Raw genomic sequence first — 26282 nt, 5'->3', positions numbered from 1 at the left:
GAAAAGGGGAAAGAAAGGAAGGAGAACAGAAAGGGAGTATTAAAAATTAAGGATAGTGAGGAGTAAAGTAAAGATAAAACAGATAGAAAGGGAACAAGATAAGGTAGAGAGAAAAAATGGGAAAAATAACAATATGGGAGAGAGAAAGAGAAGTATATACAGAGGGAAAATATAAATACGAAGAAAGGGAGCGAAGCCAACAGAAGAAAAATCGAGAAGCAGATTATTTGAATGATTTTTTCAAAGAATTGCATACTCTCCGAACGAATTTGAAGCGTTTCAGACTCAAGAAAGTACCCGAAACTGGCATCCCAGCTTCGTCTGAGATATAAAGAAAGTTTATCCTCCCTCGAAAAGTTCTGTTAAACCAGCAAATATTCACATATAATACATTCTTTGTCATTAGAGTTTCGAAGCAGGTGGCAAGAAAGCAAAAAGAGCAAAAAATTGAGTATCAGTTCATAGTTAATTCTAGTTCGTTTGATTCGACTATAAATCATCGCAAAATAGTACCATAGAAACATACTTTAATTGCTTATGGGAACACACATTTCAAACTATGGTCCCAGTCAGATAAAATCACTAAAATGTATGTGTAAGGAAAGGTTCTCTTGGTATTTCTTTGATATTCAAAACTTCGAAATAGGCGCCTATTGCCTATTATCAGCTAGTGGCAAAGGATACTCTAACAGAAGATTTGTCTTGGTTTTGTCACAGAAGACCAAAGTTTTTTCTATAAAAGAGGAAGTAGATATTTTGCAAGGAGTGTACACAGGCTATAAAAAGTTCAATTCTCTAAAAAATGATATGTCCAACTTTTAGAGATGGAATAAAGATAAAACTTCCATGTCTATGAGTTTAGTTTTAAATATCCGTAGTTCATAGACGTAAAAGGTATTACTGGATTCGGAAAACGGCGGGAAAGGATAATAAACGTATCAAATATTTAAGCGACGCTTGGTTTAAAAATGAAAAAAATTGCTTATAAGCGATAGGTTTGCTTAAGGTTCACATTCCTCGAACCTGAACTTACGAGTACAGTAGAAAAATGTTGCAACTCCGGTGAGACTTTCCTTCAAATAGGTAAGAGGCATACATAATGCCACCTTAGCTGCTCTACCATTGAGGCATTGTTTTATTAAATCTGAAAGCTGATCTCTGCATATGACAGTTCCCGCTAGAATTCCTAAAAAAATATGGGATAACGTTTCTTTAATTTTATCTTTTTGGCTTCACCAAAACCAATTCTTTCAAATTTTTAACTTTATTCCATGACACGTTTTTATATGACGTTAAAAGAAATTTCTCTAGAATAAATCAAAACTTTATTTACTCGCATTTCATCAACTGACTGACTCATTGTTTATTCATACTCAGACATACAAACATGTAAATAATAAGTAAACAGAAATGCATACAAATTCTCCACTAATAGTTTGACCATGACAACTAAATGCATGTTTGCCTTAGCCATTAGTCAAGAAAATGGTTCTCATATTTTAACACATTTTCACAGCAAAAAAGAAATTTCAAAGAGAGAATAACTAAGAGTCACGCTCACGTCAACAATTTCAACCCCCTGAGGTGAAACCAATATTTTTTTTTATATGTGCGGCATGTGGAGTATCTGTTTAATTTTGAAGGTGTGCCGCTCCCAAGTATCCTGCCAAATGCACAACAGGATAATCTCACGTCACGTTTTGTGTAGTGTCAACCATATGTTGGACAAACAAAAGAACTTAAATGTAAATGATTTATCAACAGCAATTGTTTTAGATTTATAACCAAATTGTAGATTTTTTTCTTTGTTAGAAACACGAATTTCTAACGGTTTAAGTGCCTTCAACCGATATAGTGGCGTTTGAAGGTAAACGGCAACTAACCCAAATTAGATACAATTTTTAAATTTGGAAGTCAGAATTAAAAGTGGACCACCCAGCAAATTGTGCAAAGGAATACCGGCACTTATTCGAGTTACAGATATATTAGGACAACAATTAAAACTCTTGACTGCAATAGGGCCTTGTAACGACTAGGTTGGGCTCCAAGTCCACTAAGCAAAGTCTACATTTCTTCACATCTTCATTTTTACAGAATCTCAGCATACTTACTTACTTAATTTGCGCTTAACCGTTTAAACGGTTATGGCCGTCCAACAAGGCGCGCCAGTCGCTCCTTCGCTCCACCAACCGGCGCCAATTGGTCACACCAAGGGAGTTTAAATCGTTTTCCACCTGGTCTTTCCAAGGGAGTGGGGGCCGCACTCTACCTCTGCTTCCATAGGCGGGTTCCGATAGAATACTTTCTTGGCCAGAGCGTCATCTTTCATTCGCATAACATGGCCTAGCCAGCGCAGCCCCTGCGTTTTAATTCGCTGGACTGTGTTGATGTCTGCGTATAGCTCGTACAGCTCATCGTTAAATCTTCTTCGGTACTCGCCAACGCGTAGAGGTACATAAATCTTTCGAAGAACTTTTCTCTCGAACACTCCCAGAGCCGCTTCATCTGCTGTTATCATGGTCCATGCTTCTGCCCCATATAGCAGAACGGGTACGATAAGTGACTTGTAGAGTATAATTTTCGTTTGCCAACAGAGGACTTTACTTTTTAATTGACTACCTAGTCCAAAGTAGCATTTATTGGCAATATTGATTCTTCGCTGTATTTCAGAGCTGATGTTGTTGCTAGTGTTGATACCAAATGAAGTCTTTTACTATTTCGAAATTAGGGCTGCCAACAGTGACGTGGTTGCCAAGGCGTATATGCGCTGACTCTTTGCTCGATGACAGCATGTACTTCGTTTTGTCCTCATTCACCATCAAACCCATCTTTACCGCTTCTTTTTCCAGTTTGGAGTAAGCAGAACTAACGGGTTAAGGCCGATGATATCAATGTCATCAGCATACGCCAGTAATTGCACGCTTTTATAGAATCTCAGCAAAATGCATGATTAATTGATTTTGACGTTATTAATAGTTTTTATATAGCAGTTGCATATATATACCAGGATCGTGATTAGCTATTAAAAATATTGAAGATAAACAGAACTTGTATGTCATCCGACTTTCTTTCTCACAGTCGAGTTTAAATTCCCCACAGAGCATAAAATTGCTCAGTAAAACAAAAACTATCTACGAAATTTGTAATAAGACCTACGGAAAGAAATCTGAACTGACTGCACTCAAAACAAAATTTCCTAAAAACGGGGAAAATAGCTATTAAAACAACAAAAAAATTGTCGTCTCTGAGACGAAACGAATGTTCGTTTCGCAATAGAGAATAAGGCCCTTAAACAAAAAAACGCAGAACTTTAGAGTATAAAAAGTCTTAAGCCTGGAAGTATGCTATTAAAATTTTAAGCCTGAACAAAACAAAATTGGTTTTCACTAATGACGCTTTCTTCTCTGAAATAATGTCGCCCTGTTATTTTTTCTCGGCTCTCTCGTGTGTTTGTGTGTTCCTTTCACAAATTATTTTCCAGTAAAAAAGGGGTCTCATTACCTACAAATAGAGTAATTTTGCATACCTACAGGTGACCCAGTTCAAAAGTTAGATTTTAAGAGTAAAACATGAGTGCAACATATTTTCCAGAAAAGAAAACACTATAAGTCAAATTTGACAACAAACTTGGCAATAACTATGAAAACTGCTAAAATGACTCCAATGCTAAGAAATATATAAGCTATGAAAATCTAAAGCCTACTTTAATGGAACAAAACTAATCATCGAAGTGTGGTAATACAAATTTTTGACCTAAGAGTATGTTAGAAAAATTTTTTAGTTTACAAGCCTCACTTAAAAAAATTTAAGCGTATCATTAGGGTACAGGATTTCTATAGCTGAAAATGTGCTCTATCAGACTGAAAAGCTAGGAACATATTATAAGAAATCTCAAACATGGACGTACTTTACAAGAGCATTAAAGCCTAAATAAATATTACGTGTAAAGTTTAGCAATGTGTGACCTTGAAGTATGCTTTAACAGATGTAAAGTATAACTGCTTTATTTATAAATAATTTAGAAGATTTTTAAAACTTTTTTAAACATCATTTCCATACAACTTTGTAATTGTGAGAGGTTTTGTAAACCTAGGGCGAAGCTCGCGTTCTGTGAAGTGAAAAAATGAAAACCAAAATTCATACAAAAATGTGTCAAAATGTATGAAAATTTATTTTATCACAGAATGAGCAGTTCATTTAATTTATAATGACAAGATGGGCAGAAAAGTATGATTATATTTAAAATTGATCACTGGCTCTCCGTTCTTCTGAGTTACCGTTAGAGCGTAAAATATTGGAAGATCATACATCACCAATACGAATGTCAAAATTAATTTAGGTCGTTACACAGAAATTCCAGAGAATAATGTTTTTTTTTTTTTTTGTTTTTAATTTTTCGCAAACATTTAAAAAGTAAAGACAAAGTCCAATGCCTCTTACATGTATTTTGTGAAAATTCAAAGTAAATGTTTATGCAACTTCAACATGATGGATGAATGGTTCATTCCATTTTTCAGCTTATGGACTCACATATGTATGTATTTATGAAAGAAACTTAGTATGTTTACTAAAAATGAATTTTTGAACAAGTTTTTATTCAAAATTCTTATCGCAGCGTAACGCAAAAAAAATTACGAATTACAATAGCAATGTTTATTTGCAGATTTCGTACTGCGAGCTGAAGCGGAAATTAAGAAATCTTAATGTATGTTAGCTTAAAATACCGAGGTACTTGATTAAAAGTATTCATGCAGTATACAACCCAGTAAACTAACATGTAGTTATTAGAATTTGAAGGATTGAAAGCATTAAATTGTTGAAATTAATACTGAAGAACACATGAATAGTCGAGTGCCTTGTCTTAATTAAGCCCGCAATTTATATGCGATATTATGGCTATGCCTTTTAGGGAAACCTTGCTGATGATTGGAAAACATCAAATTTGGGCGAAATAAAGGATTACACTACTGTTGTGCTGTTGTTGTATTAACAGTGATTCGCCCCATTAAGTTGGCGCAGCCACTCACGATTTGTCATCAAAGTTCTCTTATATTAGTCCAAGAATATTGGCAGTTATAACAAGGCTGAACTATAGAGCAGTGGCTGTTAGAGACGTTGGCTTCACATTACAATTAAAAAAAGGTTGGTGTCATGCAAGACAAATATCGCGTGTGCCGTTTGTTAGTCCGGATCTGTAAGAGTTTAATCCGTTACAATATCCAGAGCAAAGTTGAGGAGGACTGGCATGCGTCCCCCGGTTAGTCTAATTCCCCCTTCTGCAAGAATTTCATATGACTCAGCAAAGAACTTCATCTTCTTGGGTTTCTCCATATTAAACCGCAGAGTTTAAAGATGGTGAATCTACTCGTAGTGGTTACAGAGATGGATTTGGGGCTGCGTTTCCGAGTTAGTATGTCCAGATTTGTGACATTTGTGCTTAATTTATACATCATCTCATGTTAAAGGAACGTGAGCCATTGCCCTTAGTGGTGTTAAACTTTCATAATTCCGGTAGAAAGACTCTAAGACTGTAGTAGGAATGCGTGTCTAGTTTCTTTGCTAATGGAGATAAGTCGGTTATCTGTGATTGACTGATTTCACAGGCTTTAGTAGGGGTACCACTCATGCTTGTTTCCATTATTCGAGAGAGACAAATCAGGACATTGACAGGATCTTCACTGCCCTTTACGGTCTGGTCGCTGGTCTTCTAATAGAATGGGCACACGCGGTTCAATTCTGCTGCTGGAATTATATTCTCCAATATCAGGTTAAAGAAATCACCTTTGTTAAATTAGCTCTGTAAAAAAGGCATTTTTATACTCAGCGTGCTTTGCACACAGAGTATATTAACTTTGATTGGATAACGGTTGGTTGTACAGGTATAAAGGTATCGAGATTGATATAGACTTCCATATATCAAAATCATCAGTATCGAAAAAAAAATTTGATTGAGCCATGTCCGTCCCTCCGTCCATTAAAACACGATAACTTGAGTAAATATTGAGATATCTTCACCAAATTGAAATGAAATGAAGTGCACGAACACATCTAGACCCAGAATAGATTGGTATTGAAAATGAGCGAAATCGGATGATAACCACGCCCACTTTTTATATATATAACATTTTGGAAAACACAAAAACCTGATTATTTAGTTAATAATACACATAGAATGTTGAAATTTGACGTGTGAACTGATATTGATATTAAAAATTTTAAATTTGTTTTTAAATGGGCGTGGCACTGCCCGCTTGTGATAAAATAAATTTTACAAATATAATTTATCATAAATCAAAAAGCGTTAAACCTATCGTAACAAAATTCGGCAGAGAGGTTGCCCTTACTATAAGGAATGCTTTGAAGAAAAACTAACGAAATCGGTTAAGGACCACGCCCACTTTTATGTAAAAGATTTTTAAAAGGGTCGTGGAGGAATAAAATAAGCTATATCTTTGCAAAAAAGAGCTTTATATCAATGGTATTTCATTTCCCAAGTGGATTTATAAAAATAAATAGGAAAAACTTCACATTTTAAAAAGTGGGCGTGGCACCGCCCCCTTTATGACTCATCAATTTTCATTTACATATCGTAATGAAATTGTGTACATATATTTTCCTTATAGAAGAAAATATTTCTAGTAAAAATGGACGGGATCGGTTAAAAACCCCGCCAACTTAGATATAAAACAAGTTTAAAAGGGTCGTAGACTAGAACAAAATGCTATAACTTAGCAAAACAGAAACATGTCCTAGTAACCATCGCCGTTTATAAACTTACAATTTTTCTCTAATATCAATTATAAAAATCATTGTATAAAGCAATATGAGCAAAACATAGTTTTGCATAAATGATATTTCACTTATCAAGTTTTACAGTAAGAGGAAATGGGGAGACATTTTTCTTTTAAACGGTGCCACGTGTTATGTACAAAAGTAATTTATCTGAAATGAAATGTACAATTTAAGCTCACGCTGAGTATACAATGCTCGGTTACACCCGAACTTAGACACCTTTACTTGTTAAATTTTATGTTCCTTTGAAACAAACTTCATTTTCATGCCCACTGGGTTGCTTTCATTTATTTATGTACGCATCTGTCCGTATATGTGTGTATAAAGAATGCATATGTATGAGTATATTTGAAACAATTATCATCATTTAATAGTCTACATTTTTCTATGCTACAAGTACTTACAGTTTCGTCCAAAGAATTCACGGAATTTTGTTCTGCAAGACTGCAATCCATATTACAATAAAACAAAATATCAAAAACCACCGATAAGTAGTAGTGAGCTGGGTGCTTGAGATGATATTGACGTTGATGATGTTTTTGCAGTTGTTGTTATGCTTTTGATTCTGAAGCAACCAACAAAACTGTCGAGTGAATGGGTTAATATTGGGAGTTTGTATAAAAAAGTATGGCACATTTAAATCTCAAGTATTTGAAGAAATTTTTTTTTCAACTAAAATTGCGAAACTACAAAAAATTGTACAGATTTAATGATTTTTTCAATTATGACTAAGCACATTTAGTATTTTTTATGCATTTATACATCTTAAAACAATACACAAATTATTAAATTCAATCCAACTTTACACACTACACTCGTTTCGCTGCTTATTTCCCTCACTTTAAATTTGAGAGTTTTGCGTATCCGGTGTAAGAAGTTGATGATCAGGGTACCGTGTCGGGAGCGCCCGTGGTTGTGTGGGTGGCGCAGTTTGAGTCAAACTTGCAATGCTACTTTATCTCAGTTATGGCTCCTATACGCTGCTGGTCACAACTATTAAATATTTATATTTTGTATACATGAATGTTTATATGTACATACATATATATGTATAGTAACGCGTATATAGACATATGTTTTTTTTTTTTTTTCAATTCCGTTTCGTTTGTGCAATACTTATTTCGTACGCCTATGTCAACTTGAGTTTTTGGTATATGTACGTGGGGATTAACTAAAGTTTGCTAAGATGAAAGCAAAATAAAATAAATGCCCTCTGTAGGTTCAAATTCTACTCCCGGGAAGAAACCCTTCAAGAGATCGTTCCACTTGCTGTGTGTGGCTCACGAATTTTGGTAATTCTATACGACAGCATGACACTGCTAATACGCGTCCAAGAGTATCGAAAGAGGTGTCAAAATACGCGTATTAATCTCGACAATAATATTCCGAAGCCGGAAAATAAAAATTTTATTTCGGTCCGAAGATATTTGCAGTTGAAGTTGGCGATTTTCATGTGGTTGCTTTAATGTTGGTGTACCCACAAAAAAAATTGTGAACATAAGTGTTTTGCGAGGATATAGTTTTGGTCGCCAAATCGGTGTTGGACCCTCCCAGGGTCATTTTTTATAAGCGCGGCCGAAGGCCGCCAACGCAGAAAGGTGTCCTGCGTAAAAGTACTATGGATACCACCCCCGGTTTCGGAGGGACCCGCGGGTCATTTTTCGGTTTTTCGTTAATATATTTTGACCGATTTAAAATTTTTATTTTCCGCCTTCGGATTATTGTTGTCGAGATTAATACGCGTCTTTTGACACCTCTTTCGATATTCTTGGACGTGTATTAGCAGTGTCATGCTGTCGTATAGAATTACTCGAATTTTTTCGTGTCTATGTCTTAAGCCTGAGAGTTTAGTTCACAGAACTGCCTTTAAAATTTTACTATTTAAGATAATCAAACTCAGCTTTAAGTCTTAAACCAACTATGCAATTTTTTATGTCCAAAATCGACATATGAATCCACCATAATTTATATACATAAATAAGAAACAGTTGGTTTGAGCTTCTGTGCTTTCACTCATCCGCCTTATTGTTGTTTTATTAGGGTAGTGTATTTATATCCGAAGGTTTTATGAATGTTGCCGGTATTAATTGACCTTTTGCCGGAAATGGATTCGGTACGTTCCGGCAACTAGCCCAGTTTTCTGGAGATATGACTACGTCGAACCTTCTACGTCATTCCGTCCCCAACCCCGTGAGGAACTTGTGTCTGTTAAAGGCTGTTTATATTGATCGATTCCGTAGTCAATATTGGAAAATTTTTAAAAAATATTATACTTAGACTCACTTGCAAAACGGAAAGTTATATTTGTAACTCAGAGTTTAGCTAACATGTGGGTTAAACTCATACATTTTTGAATATTTTTTCAAATTAACTCGTAAGTTAAAAAGATAACTTGCCGTTCTGCAAATGGGCCTTATGTTGTTTTTTTTTTCAGACTTTTACTTTTGATGAGTTGCTGTGCTTGGATCAAGGCGAATCCATGCAAGGCGATGAAAAAGCGAATGCGACCCAATTCGCAGTGCTGAATCATGTCAAGTCAAAAGAAAATAAGCATTTGTTTCGTTTAACTGACATCTTTTTGTACAAAGGCTTTCCTTGGAAATTATCAGGAAGACGCAATCAGAATCAAATTAATTTAGTTTTTTCTCTTCTTTTTACTGACAGTCTATTCGTTCGAATAATCTTCAAACAAATCGATTAATGTTAATGGCTGTTGAAATTGAATATAAAATTGAACAATGTCAACATCCCATTAACGTTCATATTTTTAAAAGGACTCCTTGCATTGGAAGAGGAGTTAACAGTTGTGTTAGAAAAGCTGATTTGTTATAAAACCATGTATAACGCTCAACCAACCTTCAATCCATGCATTTTCTCGTATCCATTTTTAAGGATCGTTTTAAAATTTTTGGAAGTATTACAAGAAATTTAAAATTTCAACACGAACGAACATTTGTCAGTAACCTCATAGGTACTCTGTTGGCGAATGTTGAAATCAGCTCCCACATAAGCACGTACCTTGATTCATACGCACACACATACCTATGTACTTTAAAAGAGCATTAGGAAGGTAAATAATAAATTGTATTAAATTCCCTGTCTTGCTTTTATTGTAATTTTGTACACATGCACTCGTTTCGTATGTGGTTAAATTTTGATTATTTACTTATTTGCCATTTACTTTTTCCTACTTCTTCTAGCTTGAGTTCCAAATTGAATTTTCTCTTTTTCCTTGCATCACACTTATTCACAGACTATATTCCTAAAATGCATTCTTCTTCTCAGTCTTCCGCTTTATTTAAATTGTCGTTGTTTAATCGTTTCTCTTCGTCGATTCGTTCGACAGCCATTCGTGCTCCAAACCTCCTACACACACGCTCCACTGCAATTTTTACTCCCAATCAATCACAATGTACTTCTTCCTACTTCAGCAGACTCCCTTGTACTTTTGCTTCATACATTAATTTGTATTGCACTGCTTCTTCTTCTTACTTTTCGAACGCCCACTCAGCTCCACTTCTCAAATTCACTCTGTCTGTGTCGTTCTTCGACGTCGCCGCCGTCGTCAACGTTGCCGTTGTTGTCACTTTACGCACTTCCACTTTGTAACGTGCACGCCCTGCATGCCACACTGCACTTAACCAACCCACTCGTAATACTGCTACTATCTATATACTATCTACTCTCTACTCTTCACACTTCGCACTTTATTTGCTTCCTTTTCCTGTTTTATGTAGCAGAGTTGTAGACTTGTATGAAGTTTTTTTTCACACCTTTTTTTTCTTTTGCTTAAACTTTACTTATGCTTCATTAAATTTCTATTGCACACAGAAATATATATGTACATTGTATTTGCATATTTTTTGTATTAAAATAAAATCCAATTGGTATTTTATTACAATTTTATCAAATGAAAACTGCAAATGAAAATTTTCACTGAAAAATTTATGATTCAGCCGAACGCAGTGGTGTCTGCATATGAACGAATGAACGAACCGTAGTTTGTAGTTAAAAACGCGATATCCGAATAAAAACGCCGCCCCCACAAGCACTGCACAAGAACTGATATAAGAAAACATGGAAATGGCGTAATATCCGTTGACAGCAGTAGTGTAAAGTCAGCAAGCTGTGTTTAATTTTCCTTAGCTTTGTTTAGTTAGCGCTACGTGCATTTGTAGTGGCGATGACACCGGAAACTTCCTTTTACGGTAACTTGTCGTAGCTTGCTTTCCTTTTCAGCTAAATTAAGAGAATTTATGTTTGTAGGCAAGTTGTATATTCTATGTTTGCTGTATGTATAGTAGCAGTACAAGTCTTTTTATTACTTTTTTATTTGTTTTTAACCATTCCAAGTCATTGAACCAATTATATTTATTGCATGTCGCCATAAGTTTGAAATTTTTGGCTGAGTTAACGCAACTAATGTCATTAAAAATATTAAATGTCAGTACAATTAAGGTTGTATAAATTGTATAAATTTAACAGGTAGTTCGTGAAAAGTTTGAGCAAAACTCAAGAGGAAAGCTGTAAATTACTGCTACTATACAACAAAGTTATAAAAATGCCAAGTAACGCGAAAGAAGGAAATCGACCAATTAGAAATATCCCATACTCGGTTTGGTTAGTGATGAACTCAAGGGAAACGTTAATTGAGACTGCGATGCATAGCGTTTATTTTTTTACAAGTTTGCTCAATTAGCCTGGACGCTGGACATTAATTTAAAGGGCTCTGGAAGAGTACGAGAGACAAGTTCTTCAAAATACTGTTGACAGTGTATGCGATTGAACCCTAATTTATTTAAATAATACAATGAGCGATATACAGCTGCGGTCAAAATCTTAGTAGCGGACATACGTAAGAAAGAATGGATTAAAAAATTACCTGTAATAACTTCTATAAAAAATTAAATTTTTTCCACTTATAGGCCAAAAATCTAACAAATTATTTAAATAAGATAAAGAAATATATAAAAAAAAACTGCAGCGAATTTTTCGCGGTCAAAAACGTAGTAGTGTAACAAATGTAAGTAAAATTTTGACATAACTGTTATATAATGGGGGTTTAATTTTTTTTTTTACTTTGTGTGTTGGCTAATATTTAAATTAGTATTTAGGTGCATGAATTTTATTATTTAGAATTGCATAACAGCGACATGGCATTGCGTCAACATGTGTTTGGCAACCGAAATCCATGCCCATGCGCTTTTTACAGCTTCTCATTGCGAGGGGCTACTGCCTCCTTGACATCAACCCACACATTTTCAATCGGGTTTATGTCTGGTGACTGTGGCCGCCATTCCATGACGTTTATCTGGCTTTCCTTCAACCATATTTATGGTACTTTGCTCGTATACTTCGAGTCGTTGTCTTGCTCGAACGTCCAAACAAGTGTTATTGTGCCTCTGGCATATGGCAGCATGATGTCCTTGAGTATATAATCACATGACGTGCCAGTCATAATTTCCCTAATCCAATGATTGTGACTAACGCCTAGCCATGAAAAGCATGCCCAGACCATACCATATTACTGAAACCTCCATGTTTTACGGTTTTTGTTGCATACTTCAGATGGTATTGGATATTAGGTGTCCGTCCTACATATTGGCGTGATCTCTTTCCACCATACATGAAAATCTTTGCATCGTCCGACCATGAAATGAGCCGAAGGCCAATTCTCTCTTATGCATGCGTTCTAGTCAACAACGGTACTTTTCTTGGAATGCGGGCACCCCGATCGTGCTCACGCAATCGCCAACGGGCAGTCGTAACGCTTGAAGCCGCTTTTAAGGTATCTTTGATTCGAGTAGTACCCGCGAATGAAAATTGCTTTAAGCATCCGACGATGGGCTTAACTTCTCTTAAAGACATTACTGGTTTTCTTGCATGCTCTCGCTTTTTGCCACTTGGTTGGTTGTTGATGGTTTTGTTGTTGTTCCGATAGACACTCCCCGAAGGCTTCGAGGAGTATTATCGATGTTGATGGTCCTTTGCCGGATGCAGATCCGGTACGTTCCGGTACCAAGCCCCACCATCTCGGGAACGATTTTTTATGACCACATTCGACCTTCTTGGCTATACCGCCCTCCCACCCCCTAGATCCATGAGGAGTGCGGGGTCGCCAGAGCCTCGGCTGTTAATAAAACAGGATTGGGGAGGCTACATATTGCGCTGGCAACCTAAAAGGGTTGCGCTACATAACCCTTTGAATCTGGTATTTTAGTCGCCTCTTACGACAGGCATACCTACCGCGGGTATATTCAGACCCCCTTACCCGCTGACGGACCACGTACTTAGTTAGTACTTGATGGCCTTACATTCCATTTTTAGTGATCAACTTGAACTTCCACATACGTTTTGCTATCAGCAATCATTTTTTTTAAGAGAGCGCGCTGCTCAGGTGTGCAATTTATCTTTCTCGACATTACTGAATAAGGAGTAATACAAATTTGGCCATTAGTTATATCAATTAAATAAACTAACCACACCGTTCGTTTTAAATTTTTCACATATACAATAGTGGCAATAATATTTATTTTTATACACTTTTTCACGCGTTACTACGATTTTGGCTCACTAAAGAGTTGCAACGGCAAATTTAACAAAGCCAACGAGTTAATTCAGTAAGGGATTACATGTTTGAAGCCAACTTCTTAGTCGAATGGATTTTACAGTAGATACCGAAAAACTGTTGTAATAAAAAAAAATTACCATTTAAATGAAATGAGCCATAAGCACTACTAAGATTTTGACCGCAACTATACCTCCGACGAGATTAAAGCCGATCGTTTTTCTGGTGATGACATATGTAGTTATACCATTAATTCGGCGGGCGGAATCACAACGATAGCGCATTGAACTCATAAAGTACTAACGTTCGGCTTCCGCTGGCTAGTTTTTCACTAAGTCCGTGTAGCAAATGACAAAGGGAGCTTGACATTACGTTAACAGTCTTGACATTTTTGGGCCCTATTTCCGAAGTTGGAAATAGACGTCGAAAAGCTTCAATCACAACAGACTGCCAATGATTTCGCAACTCGACTCTCACACCTGCTCTCTGAGATCACAACTCATCCTGAAGGAATACAGGAGCAGTGGGAGCATATCTCCAAAGCACTTCGTACTGCCGCCGAGGAAAAAATTGGTTACCGGCGGCCACGAAAAAACAACTGATACGATGAAGAATGCCGCGTTGCAACCAAAGAAAAGACGCTGCCTACAGGGCTACGTTAAAAGCGGGCGCGACAAGAGGAGTGTGTGAACGCTATCGTGAGTTGAAAAGGGAAGCGAGACGCCTTTTCAGGAAGAAAAAAGCAGAAGCAGAAAGGCGTGAGTGCGAGGAGCTTGAGCTGTTAGCCACCAGGAATAACGCCCGAAAATTCTACCAAAAAATACGGTGACAGACGGAAGGTTTTAACACCGGGGCAAACTCATGTAGGAATGAAAACGGCGACCTTGTAACTGATGTCCAGAGAGTGCTTAGATTATGGATGGAATACTTCTCTGCTCTCCTAAATGGAGGCAGCAATTCACCGCGCAGAGATGAAGAACCCGATCCCGCAATCGATGATGATGGAATATATGTCCCCCCGCCCGATTATGACGAAGCTAGAATAGCAATAACCAGATTGAAAAACAACAAGGTCGTGGGCGCTGATGGATTGCCTGCGGAGCTATTCAAGTACGGCGGCGAGGAGTTGGTAAGGCGCATGCAGCAGCTTCTTAGCAAAATATGGGCGGACGAGTGCATGCCCGACGGTTGGGATCTAAGTGTTCTTTGCCCAGTCCACAAGAAGGGGGATACTGCAAAATGCACCAACTATCGTGGAATCAGCCTTCTTAATATCGCATATAAGGTCCTTTCAAGTGTATTTTGCGAAAGATTGAAGCCCACCGTGAACCGGCTGATTGGACCTTATCAGTGCGGCTTCAGACCTGGTAAATCTACTATCGACCAGATTTTCACAATGCGCCAAATCTTGGAAAAACCCGCGAAAAGAGAATCGACACACATCACCTCTTCGTCGACTTTAAAGCCGCCTTCGACAGCACGAAAAGGAGCTGCCTATATGCCGCTTTGTCTGAATTTGGTTTCCCCGCAAAACTTTTACGGCTGTGCAAAATGACGTTGAGCAACACCATCAGCTCAGTCAGAATTGGGAAGGACCTCTCCGCGCCGTTCGAAACTAAACGAGGTTTCAGACAGGGTGACCCCCTATCGTGCGATTTCTTTAATTTGATGCTGGAGAAAATTATACCAGCTGCAGAACTTAACCGCACTGGAACAATATACTATAAAAGCGTGCAATAACTGGCATATGCTGATGACATTGATATCATCGGCCTAAACACCCGCGCTGTTAGTGCTGCTTACTCCAAACTGGAAAAAGAAGCGGTAAAGATGGGTTTGATGGTGAATGAGGACAAAACGAAGTACCTGCTGTCATCTAAAGAGTCAGCGCATACGCGCCTTGGCAACCACGCTACTGTTGGCAGCCATAATTGCGAAATAGTAAAAGACTTCGTTTATTTGGGAACCAGCATCAACACTAGCAACAACATCAGCACCGAAATCCAGCGAAGAATCAATCTTGCCAATAAATGCTACTTTGGACTAGGTAGGCAATTGAAAAGTAAAGTCCTCTCTCGGCGAACGAAAATCAGACTCTACAAGTCACTTATCGTACCCGTCCTGCTATATGGGGCAGAAGCATGGACCATGACAACAGCAGATGAAGCGGCTTTGGGAGTGTTCGAGAGAAAAGTTCTTCGAAAGATTTATAGACCTCTACGCGTTGGCGATGGCGAGTACCGAAGAAGATTTAATGATGAGCTGTACGAGCTATACGCAGACATCAACATAGTACAGCGAATTAAAACGCAGCGGCTGCGCTGGCTAGGCCATGTTATACGAATGAATGATGATGCTCCGGCCAAGAAAGTGTTTCTATCGGAACCCACCTATGGAAGCAGAGGTAGAGGGCGGCCCCCACTCCGTCGGAAGGACCAGGTGGAAAACGATTTAAACTCCCTTGGTGTGACCAATTGGCGCCGGTTGGCGGAGCGAAGGAGCGACTGGCGCGCCTTGTTGGACGGCCATAACCGTTTAGACGGTTAAGCGCCAATTAAGTAAGTAAGTAAGTATTTCCGAAGTTGTTTGTTTCGACAAAGAGGATAAATTATGATAAGATACGTCACTCGTGACTCGCAGCCATTTGCTCGATGTTTTCTAAGAGGTAGTTGGTTTTTTTTGGGCAAGATGTGCATAAAATGTCTTCTATACATTTTCGTGGGGTATTTGCCTTTATTTTTCCGACTGTCTTTAATTAATTAATTAATTCTCTTTCCAAAAAACACAGTTGTACAAGGTGCCTACACCGCATGGATAAATCCGAAAAAATTCAAAAATGTCCCTCTTAGAAAACATGCGGCATAATTTTTTTGATTTCCAGCGAGTTACTCGCCACTCGTAGCAGAATGGTGGCTCTTATTATATATGTCATTGTGAATGATAACTAAGTGTGATATCTTCTGCATAGACGTCAAAATTCCAAAGTGATTGGATTACCTGATTTGTATTTGACTATCTCTGTTCCATTCTGTATCTCTTTCTATCACCCGCTGAAGATAGGCACCGCCATATTGAACACCCTGTCAAAACGCTAAAAAGTAGCCATATTGAACAACCTGTCAGGCATTTGACAGATAAGATATCACACTTAGTTATCATTCACAATGATATATATCCTCTTTGGTGTCGATAGTATGATACTACACAATGTTTTGAATGACAAACACTACTATCATTGGGCGCTTTCAGCTAACACAACCGTGGATCCGTCGTGATTGATAACTTTCTGAAGGCCAACTCAGTATTTTATTTTTGATCCACTCTGGGAGGAAACATTTTATTCGCTACATACCCTCAACGTGTATATTCGGCTGTCTGGCCGTTCTTTGAGATATTCAAGTATTATGATTAAAACCATTTGTTCTCTTAATATTTAAGTGAAGTGTGAAAATATGGGAACTATTTTTCCAAAAATTCAAGTTCAATTATTTCATTTGGCTGTTGTATCAACCATTGTGAATGATGACAAAGTGTGTTATCTTATCTGTCAACTGTCTGACAGGCTGTTCAATATGGCTACTTTTCAGCGTTTTGACAGGCTGTTCAATATGGCGCCGCCTATCTTCAGCGGGTGATAGAAAGAGATACAGAATGAGACAGCGATAGTCAAATACGAATCAAGTGATCCAATCACTTTGGAATTTTGACGTTTATGCAGAAGATATCACACTTAGTCATCATTCACAATGGTATCAACTCGCCGTTTATAAAACAAAGTTTCAGTCACCCACCCTACAAGAAACGCTGATAGTTTTACTAATACAATCACACTTGTAATTGACAATGCTGATCCTGCGATGACGTAAACATTGATACTCAAATTTATGTATGTTCCTTTGATCGGTCACGCATGTCAGCATGTTCCTAACGACAGCCTATAATCATGAAAAAGGACTCAAACTGGGAAAGCTTCGAACACCTGGTACAGAACAAAAGAACATACAGCAGATACCATTATGCATGTGAGACAGATACATAATTCTCAACAGAATTTTATGTATGCGAGAACAGTTTATCCGATTTAATCATGTTGTCACTACTGACTGTCATATGACAATCAAATGATTATCACGGTTGTTTTGTTATTTTTTAAATTCCGCCATTTTTAACCGACGAAAACCATATAAAAAATAAGTTTAAAAAATGAAAAAGAGAGCATTTCAAAGCTCCATGCTAAAAGAAAAAAATCTAAAATAATATTAAAAAATACCAAAAGCTGTCGTAATGTATGGGGCGCACTCAAAAAGTTTATACGCGAAAAATAATAGTGGTTAGTGGTGATTCATTTTTGAATGTGTTTCCGCATGAGGTAAGCGCTCTTCTGTTGTTTTGTTATTTTCTGAATTTAAATTGAACATTCTGAACTCGAATTCTTATAAAACTATTCATTTTAAACAAATAAGAAACACGTATGCTTTTATCACGTACAAAATTAAAAACGTAATGAAATAAAGTAAATAAAAAGCAAAAAGCATTGTTTCATTTTTGGCGGAATATAACAATGGTCATTTATGATAGTATAACAGTCAAACTTGATATCTACAGTAAACTATCATTTATGACACTTTTTGATAGTTAGAGGCATTGTGAATGATGACAAAGTGTGATCTCTTCTGCATAAACGTCAAAATTCCAAATTGATTGGATCACCTGATTCGTATTTGACTATCGCTGTCTCATTCTGTATCTCTTTCTATCACCCGCTGAAGATAGGCGCCGCCATATTGAACAGCCTGTCAAAACGCTGAAAAGTAGCCATATTGAACAGCCTGTCAGGCAGTTGACAGATAAGAGATCACACTTTGTCATGTTGTTGTTGTTGTTGTTGTAGCGATTAGTTACTCCCCGAAGGCACTGGGGAGTGTTATCGATGTGATGGTCCTTTGTCGGATACAGATCCGATACGCTCCGGTAACACAGCACCATTAAGGTGCTGGCCCGACCATCTCGGGAACGATTTATATGGCCACATTAAACCTTCAGGCCATCCCTCCCTCCCCACCCCCAAGTTCCATGAGGAGCTTGGCGTCGCCAGAGCCTCGTCTGTTAGTGAAACGGGATTCGCCGCTCGGAGGTGAGGTTGACAATTGGGTTGGAGAAGCTATATATTGCGCTACACAACCCCTTGAATCCCCACACTTTGTCATCATTCACAATGGTTAGAGGGTCAGCACTGATCCAGAAAAAGGAATGAGAGTGAGCAGTACGGCTATATACTTAATCAGTAGGCGATGTTGGTGTATAAGAAGGAGACAAAAACTCACACGTACACAGTTGTTTACATCACATTTGCGCAAGTCCCCTTAAGTTTGTGACAGAAAGTTTGTATGAGGCGCTGATCGTTAGGTTGACATTGCTGACAATCAGATGATAGTCATATGATAGTCAGTATTCTTGTAGGGCAACTGATGAAAACATTGCAACGTATTGATAAAATGTGTGTGTCATTTCGCTCCCGATTTCCTATTCTTACATGATGCCTTATTTTTTTGCATGAACATAACATTTTTGACTTTTATTGCACCCTGTTTGATAACGGACACTGAACACACCATTTAATTGACACCATCTCCAATAGGCAACCCTGCTGGTATATGTCAATTGCTTTCCAATTCTTGGTTTTTCGTTCTTCGCTGATTTTGCTCGGTCGTCGTTTCGCTGTTGTATTGGGGGCATTTTTCAGCACGTAAAAAATTAAAACCATAAACGGTATTGAAGAAAATACATACAACAAATAACTAATCAATTAGGCAACAAAAGAAATACAATAAATTAACCGAGCTACCAAAGGGAAAAATACACATTTGGTAAGCACGTTTTTCTTTTCAGCTGATTATCGGTGCGTACGAATGCAAAAAAACGAGTTGAGCTGATAATTATGAAATGATTTTTGAAGGGGGAAAGTAAGAAAATTTAATGTGTATGGGGTTTATTACAATGCGCTCGCTCTGCAGCTCTATCCCCACTACAGTCGGCGCAATCATGCTCCGTTTCCTATTCGTCATTATTGAACTTGTCACGGGCAGCAGCAGCACCCATTCTAGTTGATTTGGGAAATCTCGTGTTGGAGTAGCCAAGCGAAAGTGATAATTTTTAGTGTCTAATTTCTATTTAATATTCGTACATCACGCTAGCAATTGTAGCAATTTTCAACCACACAACAGTGGTTTTTTCACTTCATATTGGTATGTATCCATCGTTTATTCCCCATTGTTTCTGTGGTTTCAATTTCTTTGTAGCCTTTTACTTTATATTCCAATAAGCGCTGCTTACGTTTTGTGCATCACTTATTGGGGTTTTTGTGCACATGTGCCTTTATTGTTAACAATTGTGTCTGGCTCTTTTGTTAAACTTTTTGATGTTGCTTTTTCTAGCAACTTCTAAATACCAAGAATGGGCTGGTATATACTATGTGTTAAGCCAACTGTTTAAATTTAACGTGTGTTTGTTATTATTTGCACTTAATGGGTTGGGAGGGAGCGCCGATGCATACGTGTTAATCCAAATATTTTTAAGCAGTGTTGTTCTAAAGCGGTTAACACTTTACTTACTTACTTAATTGGCGCTTAACCGTCTAAACGGTTATGGCCGTCCAACAAGGCGCGCCAGTCGCTCCTTCGCTCCGCCAACCGGCGCCAATTGGTCACACCAAGGGAGTTTAAATCGTTTTCCACCTGGTCCTTCCAACGGAGTGGGGGCCGCCCTCTACCTCTGCTTCCATAGGCGGGTTCCGATAGAAACACTTTCTTGGCCGGAGCATCATCTTTCATTCGCATAACATGGCCTAGCCAGCGCAGCCCCTGCGTTTTAATTCGCTGGACTATGTTGATGTCTGCGTATAGCTCGTACAGCTCATCATTAAATCTTCTTCGGTACTCGCCATCGCCAACGCGTAGAGGTCCATAAATCTTTCGAAGAACTTTTCTCTCGAACACTCCCAAAGCCGCTTCATCTGCTGTTGTCATGGTCCATGCTTCTGCCCCATATAGCAGGACGGGTACGATAAGTGACTTGTAGAGTATGATTTTCGTTCGCCGAGAGAGGACTTTACTTTTCAATTGCCTACCTAGTCCAAAGTAGCATTTATTGGCAAGATTGATTCTTCGCTGGATTTCAGTGCTGATGTTGTTGCTAATGTTGATGCTGGTTCCCAAATAAACGAAGTCTTTTACTATTTCGAAATTATGGCTGCCAACAGTAGCGTGGTTGCCAAGGCGCATATGCGCTGACTCTTTGCTCGATGACAGCAGGTACTTCGTTTTGTCCTCATTCACCATCAAACCCATCTTTACCGCTTCTTTTTCCAGCTTGGAGTAAGCAGAACTAACAGCGCGGGTGTTTAGGCCGATGATATCAATGTCATCAGCATATGCCAGTAATTGCACGCTTTTATAGTATATTGTTCCAGTGCGGTTAAGTTCTGCAGCTAGTATAATTTTCTCCAGCATCAAATTAAAAAAATCGCACGATAGGGGGTCACCCTGTCTGAAACCTCGTTTAGTTTCGAACGGCTCGGAGAGGTCCTTCCCAATTCTGACTGAGCTGATGGTGTTGCTCAACGTCATTTTGCACAGCCGTATAAGTTTTGCGGGGAAACCAAATTCAGACATAGCGGCATATAGGCAGCTCCTTTTCGTGCTGTCGAAGGCGGCTTTAAAGTCGACGAAGAGGTGGTGTGTGTCGATTCTCTTTTCACGGGTTTTTTCCAAGATTTGGCGCATTGTGAAAATCTGGTCGATGGTCGATGGTAGATTAACACTTTATCATAGGTATTACTTGGAAAGTTGTAATAATATCAATTTATTATAATTTCACTAGACGTTAGTGTTTTTTTCGTAGAGTCATCTCTAGAGCGATTTGGATATGTACCAACGTTAAACCATCTGGGTCGACCCCTATATAGCTTCTCCAACCCTTATGGCTACAACGACGATATCTGGGTCGACCAACCACTTTTTCCGTCAGGTGTTTGTATCTGATAAATTCATATTTGTGCCAGGATTGTATCATGTTCTATGTGTTTGCATTTAAATTTCCCATCAACTTCCATATAGGTTGTTGTTAAAAATATTAATTTTATAATGTTTTGTTAACAAAATTATTTATAACTATACAAATTTAATAATGACGATGAATTTTAAAATTTTCCACAGCGTTTATCCTTTACCGACCATTTTACAAAAAAAACCAGTAAGAATTTTCAAACGAAAATGCCTTCCGATGCTAAGAAACGCGATGCGCAGCGTAAAAAAGATGCACGCAACAAGAAAATCCAACAAGTTTCATCATCTAAAAAGCCACAACAAAATGGTACCAATGGCGTCACGCCCGAACGTGAAATGACCGAAGAGGAGAAGCTATGTGCCAAACTAGAAGAAGAGGCACGCATTAGCGCCGAAGCACGCAGCTGCACCGGCTCATTAGCCGTACATCCGCGTTCGCGTGATGTTAAAATTGCCAACTTCTCCATTACATTTTTCGGCTCCGAGTTGTTGCAAGACACAATGCTGGAATTGAATTGTGGGCGTCGTTATGGTGTAATTGGCTTAAATGGTTGCGGCAAGTCATCGTTATTGGCTGTGTTGGGTAATCGGGAGGTGCCTATACCCGAACACATCGATATATTCCATTTAACACGTGAAATACCAGCATCGAGCAAAACGGCATTACAATGCGTTATGGAAGTGGATGAGGAGCGCATTAAATTGGAAAAATTAGCCGAAGAGCTCGCAATGAGTGATGAAGATGATGCGCAAGAGCAATTGATCGACATCTATGAGCGTTTGGATGATATATCAGCCGATCAGGCAGAAGCAAAAGCAGCGCGCATTTTGCATGGTCTTGGCTTTGATAAAGCTATGCAACAGAAGCAGGCTAAGGACTTTTCTGGTAAGTTTTATGTTAAACATCATTGTTGAGGTTGTCCCAATTTACTTCACTTTTTTCCTGCAGGTGGTTGGCGCATGCGTATTGCGCTTGCACGTACACTTTTCGTTAAACCGCATCTATTACTTTTGGATGAACCGACTAATCATTTGGATTTGGATGCTTGTGTGTGGCTTGAGGAGGAATTGAGAGAGTACAAACATATTCTTGTTCTCATTTCGCATTCACAGGATTTCCTCAATGGTGTATGCACAAATATTATACACATGACCCAAAAACGCCTCAAATACTACACCGGTAATTATGAGGCTTTCGTACGCACGCGCATGGAACTGCTAGAAAATCAAGCAAAACAATATAATTGGGAACAAGATCAAATCGCACATATGAAAAATTATATAGCACGTTTCGGTCACGGTTCGGCTAAATTAGCACGTCAAGCACAATCTAAAGAAAAGACGCTCGCCAAGATGGTGGCGCAAGGCTTGACCGAAAAAGTGACCGATGACAAAGTCTTGAATTTCTATTTTCCGGCTTGTGGCACAGTGCCACCACCGGTTATTATGGTGCAGGTAAGTGAGCTGAGAATATGTGCAACTTGTAATTCACTTACACTCATTTTATCTGTATCACGATCACAATAGAATGTCAGTTTCCGTTACAATGATAGCACGCCATGGATCTATAAAAATTTAGAGTTTGGCATAGATTTAGATACGAGATTAGCTTTGGTCGGTCCAAATGGTGCTGGAAAATCAACACTACTCAAACTTTTGTATGGAGATTTGGTGCCAACTTCTGGTATGATACGCAAAAACTCACATTTACGTATTGCACGCTATCATCAGCATCTGCATGAATTGCTCGATTTGGATCTAAGTCCATTAGAGTATATGATGCGTGAATTCCCAGATGTTAAAGAAAAGGAAGAAATGCGTAAAATTATTGGACGCTATGGTTTGACAGGCCGTCAACAAGTATGTCCGATACGGCAACTTTCCGATGGTCAACGTTGTCGCGTTGTATTTGCATGGTTGGCTTGGCAGGTGCCACATTTGCTGTTGCTTGATGAACCTACCAATCACTTGGATATGGAAACAATCGATGCATTGGCTGATGCTATTAATGATTTTGAAGGTGGCATGGTGTTGGTTAGTCACGATTTCCGACTGATCAATCAGGTGAGTTATTAATGTAAACATCTGATTAATAACTTTAATTTTACATTTTGCACACAGGTTGCTGAAGAAATTTGGGTTTGTGAAAATGAAACTGTCACTAAATGGAAAGGTAACATTTTGGATTATAAGGATCATTTGAAAAAGAAAATTACCAATGAAAATGAACGAAAAAAGAAATGAAGTATGCACACGCATTGAACAGCTAATGCACTCATATACATATAAACTTTAAAAACAATTTTAGTGGCAGACTATTCGAAGTTCTCTTATTTAAAAACACGTTTAAGAACAAGAATTAATAATAATTATTTACTTGTACTTTTATTTAATGTAGCTAAAGCGTTATGCCTAAAAAATCTTTAGCTAAAGCAAAATACAATAAAAAAAAATTTGGATATAAACGTGTCCTTAAATTTAAGCATTAATTAAAAAATGTTGTGAAAACCTAAAACTTGAATAATAGTATGCAGACCTTAACACATCTTTTCGCATAAAAAACGACATATTGTTGTGATTGTTTAAATAATTTATTATCCAACTACATATATGTAACTACAATAAATGCTATACTACAAAACAAAAACAGCACGTTTATGAATGCATTCAAGGTTCAATTTAGATAGTTGTAGTGGTAACAAGCACTCTATGCGTATTCTTATTAATTTATACCCATGTATATGCTGATTATGTGAAGATAAACCTGCACATTAACTTTAAAATCAAATTCTTATAGTAAAGTTTATAAATTTATACATACATAATCGGCAATAGGAAAGCAAAGCAAACAATCCACATTAAGTTTCATCATTAACCGATCAAGTCAAAAATGGAAATTTATTGGTACATAAAAGACCCAGCACCTAAATTGCACTTTCTTTATCTCTTGAACAAAGCAAAATTTCAAAGTTCTTTTTTTTTTGCATTCATATAGCGACCACAATCTGATTTCGTCGGCGTTGGTTTTTCGATTCGCGTTTTTCGCATATACAACGATCACAGTGAATAAATACCAGGCGCGCAGAACTACAGAAGCGGATGCTGCTCACCAATACGTGTGGGTGGGAGTGTGTAAGATTTCTCTAACTGATTGAAACGGGCATTGCATACTTATAGGCTGCTGACATTAACTTTTCTTTCCACTTCCGTTCAAGCATCTAAGTTTGCACCAAGCCAAATTACAAAGTACCTGCTAGTAGATTAATCCACAGGTGGATATAAAGTTCCATCATTAACCCATCAAGGCAAAAATGTGAATTTATCGGTACACAAATCACACAGCACTTAAATTGCCCTATATCTCTTGAGACAAACAAGATTTCCTAAACTTTTTTGTTGCCTTCTACAGCGACATATTTGTAGATTAAGACTCAGTTTGATTCAGGGCTCTATCATTGATGGTTCAGGCGCCACGTGAGATATCCGGCTTATGGACAACTACTGACGACTAAGCCGTTTATTGTGTATATCTCTTAAGCCACGCAAAATTTCGAAATTTTTGTTGTTGCATTATATAGCTGTCTACTTGCAGATGAATGCACAACTATATTTGTAGATATATAATTTGTTAAATTATAAAGAACCCTTATACTTATGCTTACATAATTTTAATAACCAGCTTCTCAAATTCTCTCAATACTTTTCGTCTATTTTGTCGCATATACAAAGCCCCACATGCCTATGCGCTTGGTTAAGTATCTTAAATTTTGCCATAAATTGTTCCAACATCACTTTAAAATCCATTGTGCGACATTCCTTCCATGCTAAAACTATCTCGGCCAACTCCCACTTCATTTCCAGAGGCACATAAGTGCCTGTGCTATAGTGATTACCAGCCGTTGCAGCAAGTGGGGAAGCCATATCTGTTATATTATCATGCTCTAAATCGGCCAAACGTTCATAATACTCAATTAGTTTTATATGCGAAGGAGATTGACGAGCCGGCGGCAAATTTAATACCATCAACAGCAACAAACGCAAAATTTCCACACGCCGCAGTAAATCAGTATAAAGTTCATGTTGTTTGCGTTCACAAATACTATCGACTATATCATCAAGCTGCTGCAGTGCGCAAAGAAAATCATTGTCCTCTAAAGCTGCGTGCGCTGCCAACTCCAACTCGTAGATGCGATGTGTCGGCGAAGCAAAGCTACTACAGCCATCGTAGTAGGGTTGCAGCGGTGACATTTCACGTATAATTGCTGCCTTCAGCACAGTATCATCGGCGCAACGTTCCAATGCATGACAGAAGCAACGCAACGCGCCTTCTTTGCACTCCCCACCATCGGAGCGCAGTTGCAACGTTGCGTTTGTGTTGTGTGCGCGCATGAAAGCGCGTGCTGCTTTCAGGTATGCCTGACATTCATTGACCACATTGCCGGCAGAGAGTTCGCACTTAGCCACACCCAAGTGGCACATGGCAGCGTATGGGAAGATACCAGCTTCTTCGAAACGGGTCGCCAAGCGTGCGAAATCCTCCACGACTTCAGTGACATTGGGAGCAAAACGTCTGTGAAGTGGTTGGAATCGGTTTTAATTGGTGTAAGTCATGTATTATTTGTGGGCTTACTTGAATACCACTCTATCGAATTTCTTAAGTTTACTGGATGCTTTCAAATACTGATCCACCAATTTTTGTGGATAATTATCCATCGCAGCAGTCGAATAAAACACAAGTTCACGAGTCAAACATTAAGCAACAGCTGATGAGATGTGTTTCATGAGCAAATGGGCGCTTTCAATCATTGCTTTCAGCAACAAAATTTTTGTTGCTACGTTGCCACCTTGTTTCCGTCAGT

At 38.2% G+C, this 26282-nt stretch overlaps 3 protein-coding genes across 6 annotated transcripts in view; 1 reads left to right on the top strand and 2 right to left on the bottom strand.

Moving 5' to 3' along the window:
- The window catches only part of pico, a 70301-nt gene extending 59472 nt beyond the window's left edge, over positions 1-10829 (bottom strand). The window contains exons 1-2 of one of the 3 annotated variants that reach the window (XM_067780389.1): positions 10285-10829; positions 7197-7478 (exon numbers count right to left, since the gene is read on the bottom strand). In XM_067780389.1, coding sequence (XP_067636490.1) covers positions 7197-7247 — 51 coding nt within the window. In that variant the 5' untranslated portion in view covers positions 7248-7478; positions 10285-10829. The remainder of the gene's footprint in view (positions 1-7196; positions 7479-10284) is intronic. The other 2 variants (XM_067780390.1, XM_067780391.1) reach the window with 2 other exon arrangements.
- An 8210-nt stretch (positions 10830-19039) lies between these two features.
- LOC137249135 (ATP-binding cassette sub-family F member 2) lies at positions 19040-24070 on the top strand. Of its 2 annotated transcripts, none has more exons than XM_067780386.1 (5): positions 19040-19227; positions 21574-22309; positions 22373-22878; positions 22951-23487; positions 23545-24070. In XM_067780386.1, the coding sequence occupies exons 2-5, from the start codon at positions 21631-21633 to the stop codon at positions 23665-23667; spliced, it is 1845 nt and encodes a 614-aa protein (XP_067636487.1). In that variant the 5' UTR covers positions 19040-19227; positions 21574-21630; the 3' UTR covers positions 23668-24070. The 2 variants fall into 2 exon arrangements, with proteins under 2 accessions (XP_067636487.1, XP_067636488.1); XM_067780387.1 differs by lacking the exon at positions 19040-19227 and adding an exon at positions 19584-19605.
- On the bottom strand, positions 23603-26192 carry Hap40 (Huntingtin-associated protein 40 kDa). Its single transcript, XM_067780388.1, has 2 exons — positions 26054-26192; positions 23603-25993 (listed from the first exon to the last, which is right to left on the bottom strand). The coding sequence occupies exons 1-2, from the start codon at positions 26134-26136 to the stop codon at positions 25117-25119; spliced, it is 960 nt and encodes a 319-aa protein (XP_067636489.1). The 5' UTR covers positions 26137-26192; the 3' UTR covers positions 23603-25116.
- Positions 26193-26282: the final 90 nt, after the last annotated feature.

This window comes from Eurosta solidaginis, chromosome 4 (genome assembly GCF_040869045.1).
Source record: "Eurosta solidaginis isolate ZX-2024a chromosome 4, ASM4086904v1, whole genome shotgun sequence".
Lineage (NCBI taxonomy): Eukaryota > Metazoa > Arthropoda > Insecta > Diptera > Tephritidae > Eurosta > Eurosta solidaginis.
Note: the sequence above shows the minus strand (reverse complement) of the source record. Positions and strands in the feature narration are given on the sequence as shown.

Coding starts and splice junctions, on each gene's coding strand:
- LOC137249135 (XM_067780386.1), top strand. CDS start 21,631: ATGCCTTCCGATGCTAAGAAACGCGATGCGCAGCGTAAAAAAGATGCA. Junction 22,879..22,950: donor CACCGGTTATTATGGTGCAG/GTAAGTGAGCTG, acceptor CGATCACAATAG/AATGTCAGTTTCCGTTACAA. Junction 23,488..23,544: donor ATTTCCGACTGATCAATCAG/GTGAGTTATTAA, acceptor TTTTGCACACAG/GTTGCTGAAGAAATTTGGGT.
- Hap40 (XM_067780388.1), bottom strand. CDS start 26,136: ATGGATAATTATCCACAAAAATTGGTGGATCAGTATTTGAAAGCATCC. Junction 25,994..26,053: donor TTCGATAGAGTGGTATTCAA/GTAAGCCCACAA, acceptor ACCACTTCACAG/ACGTTTTGCTCCCAATGTCA.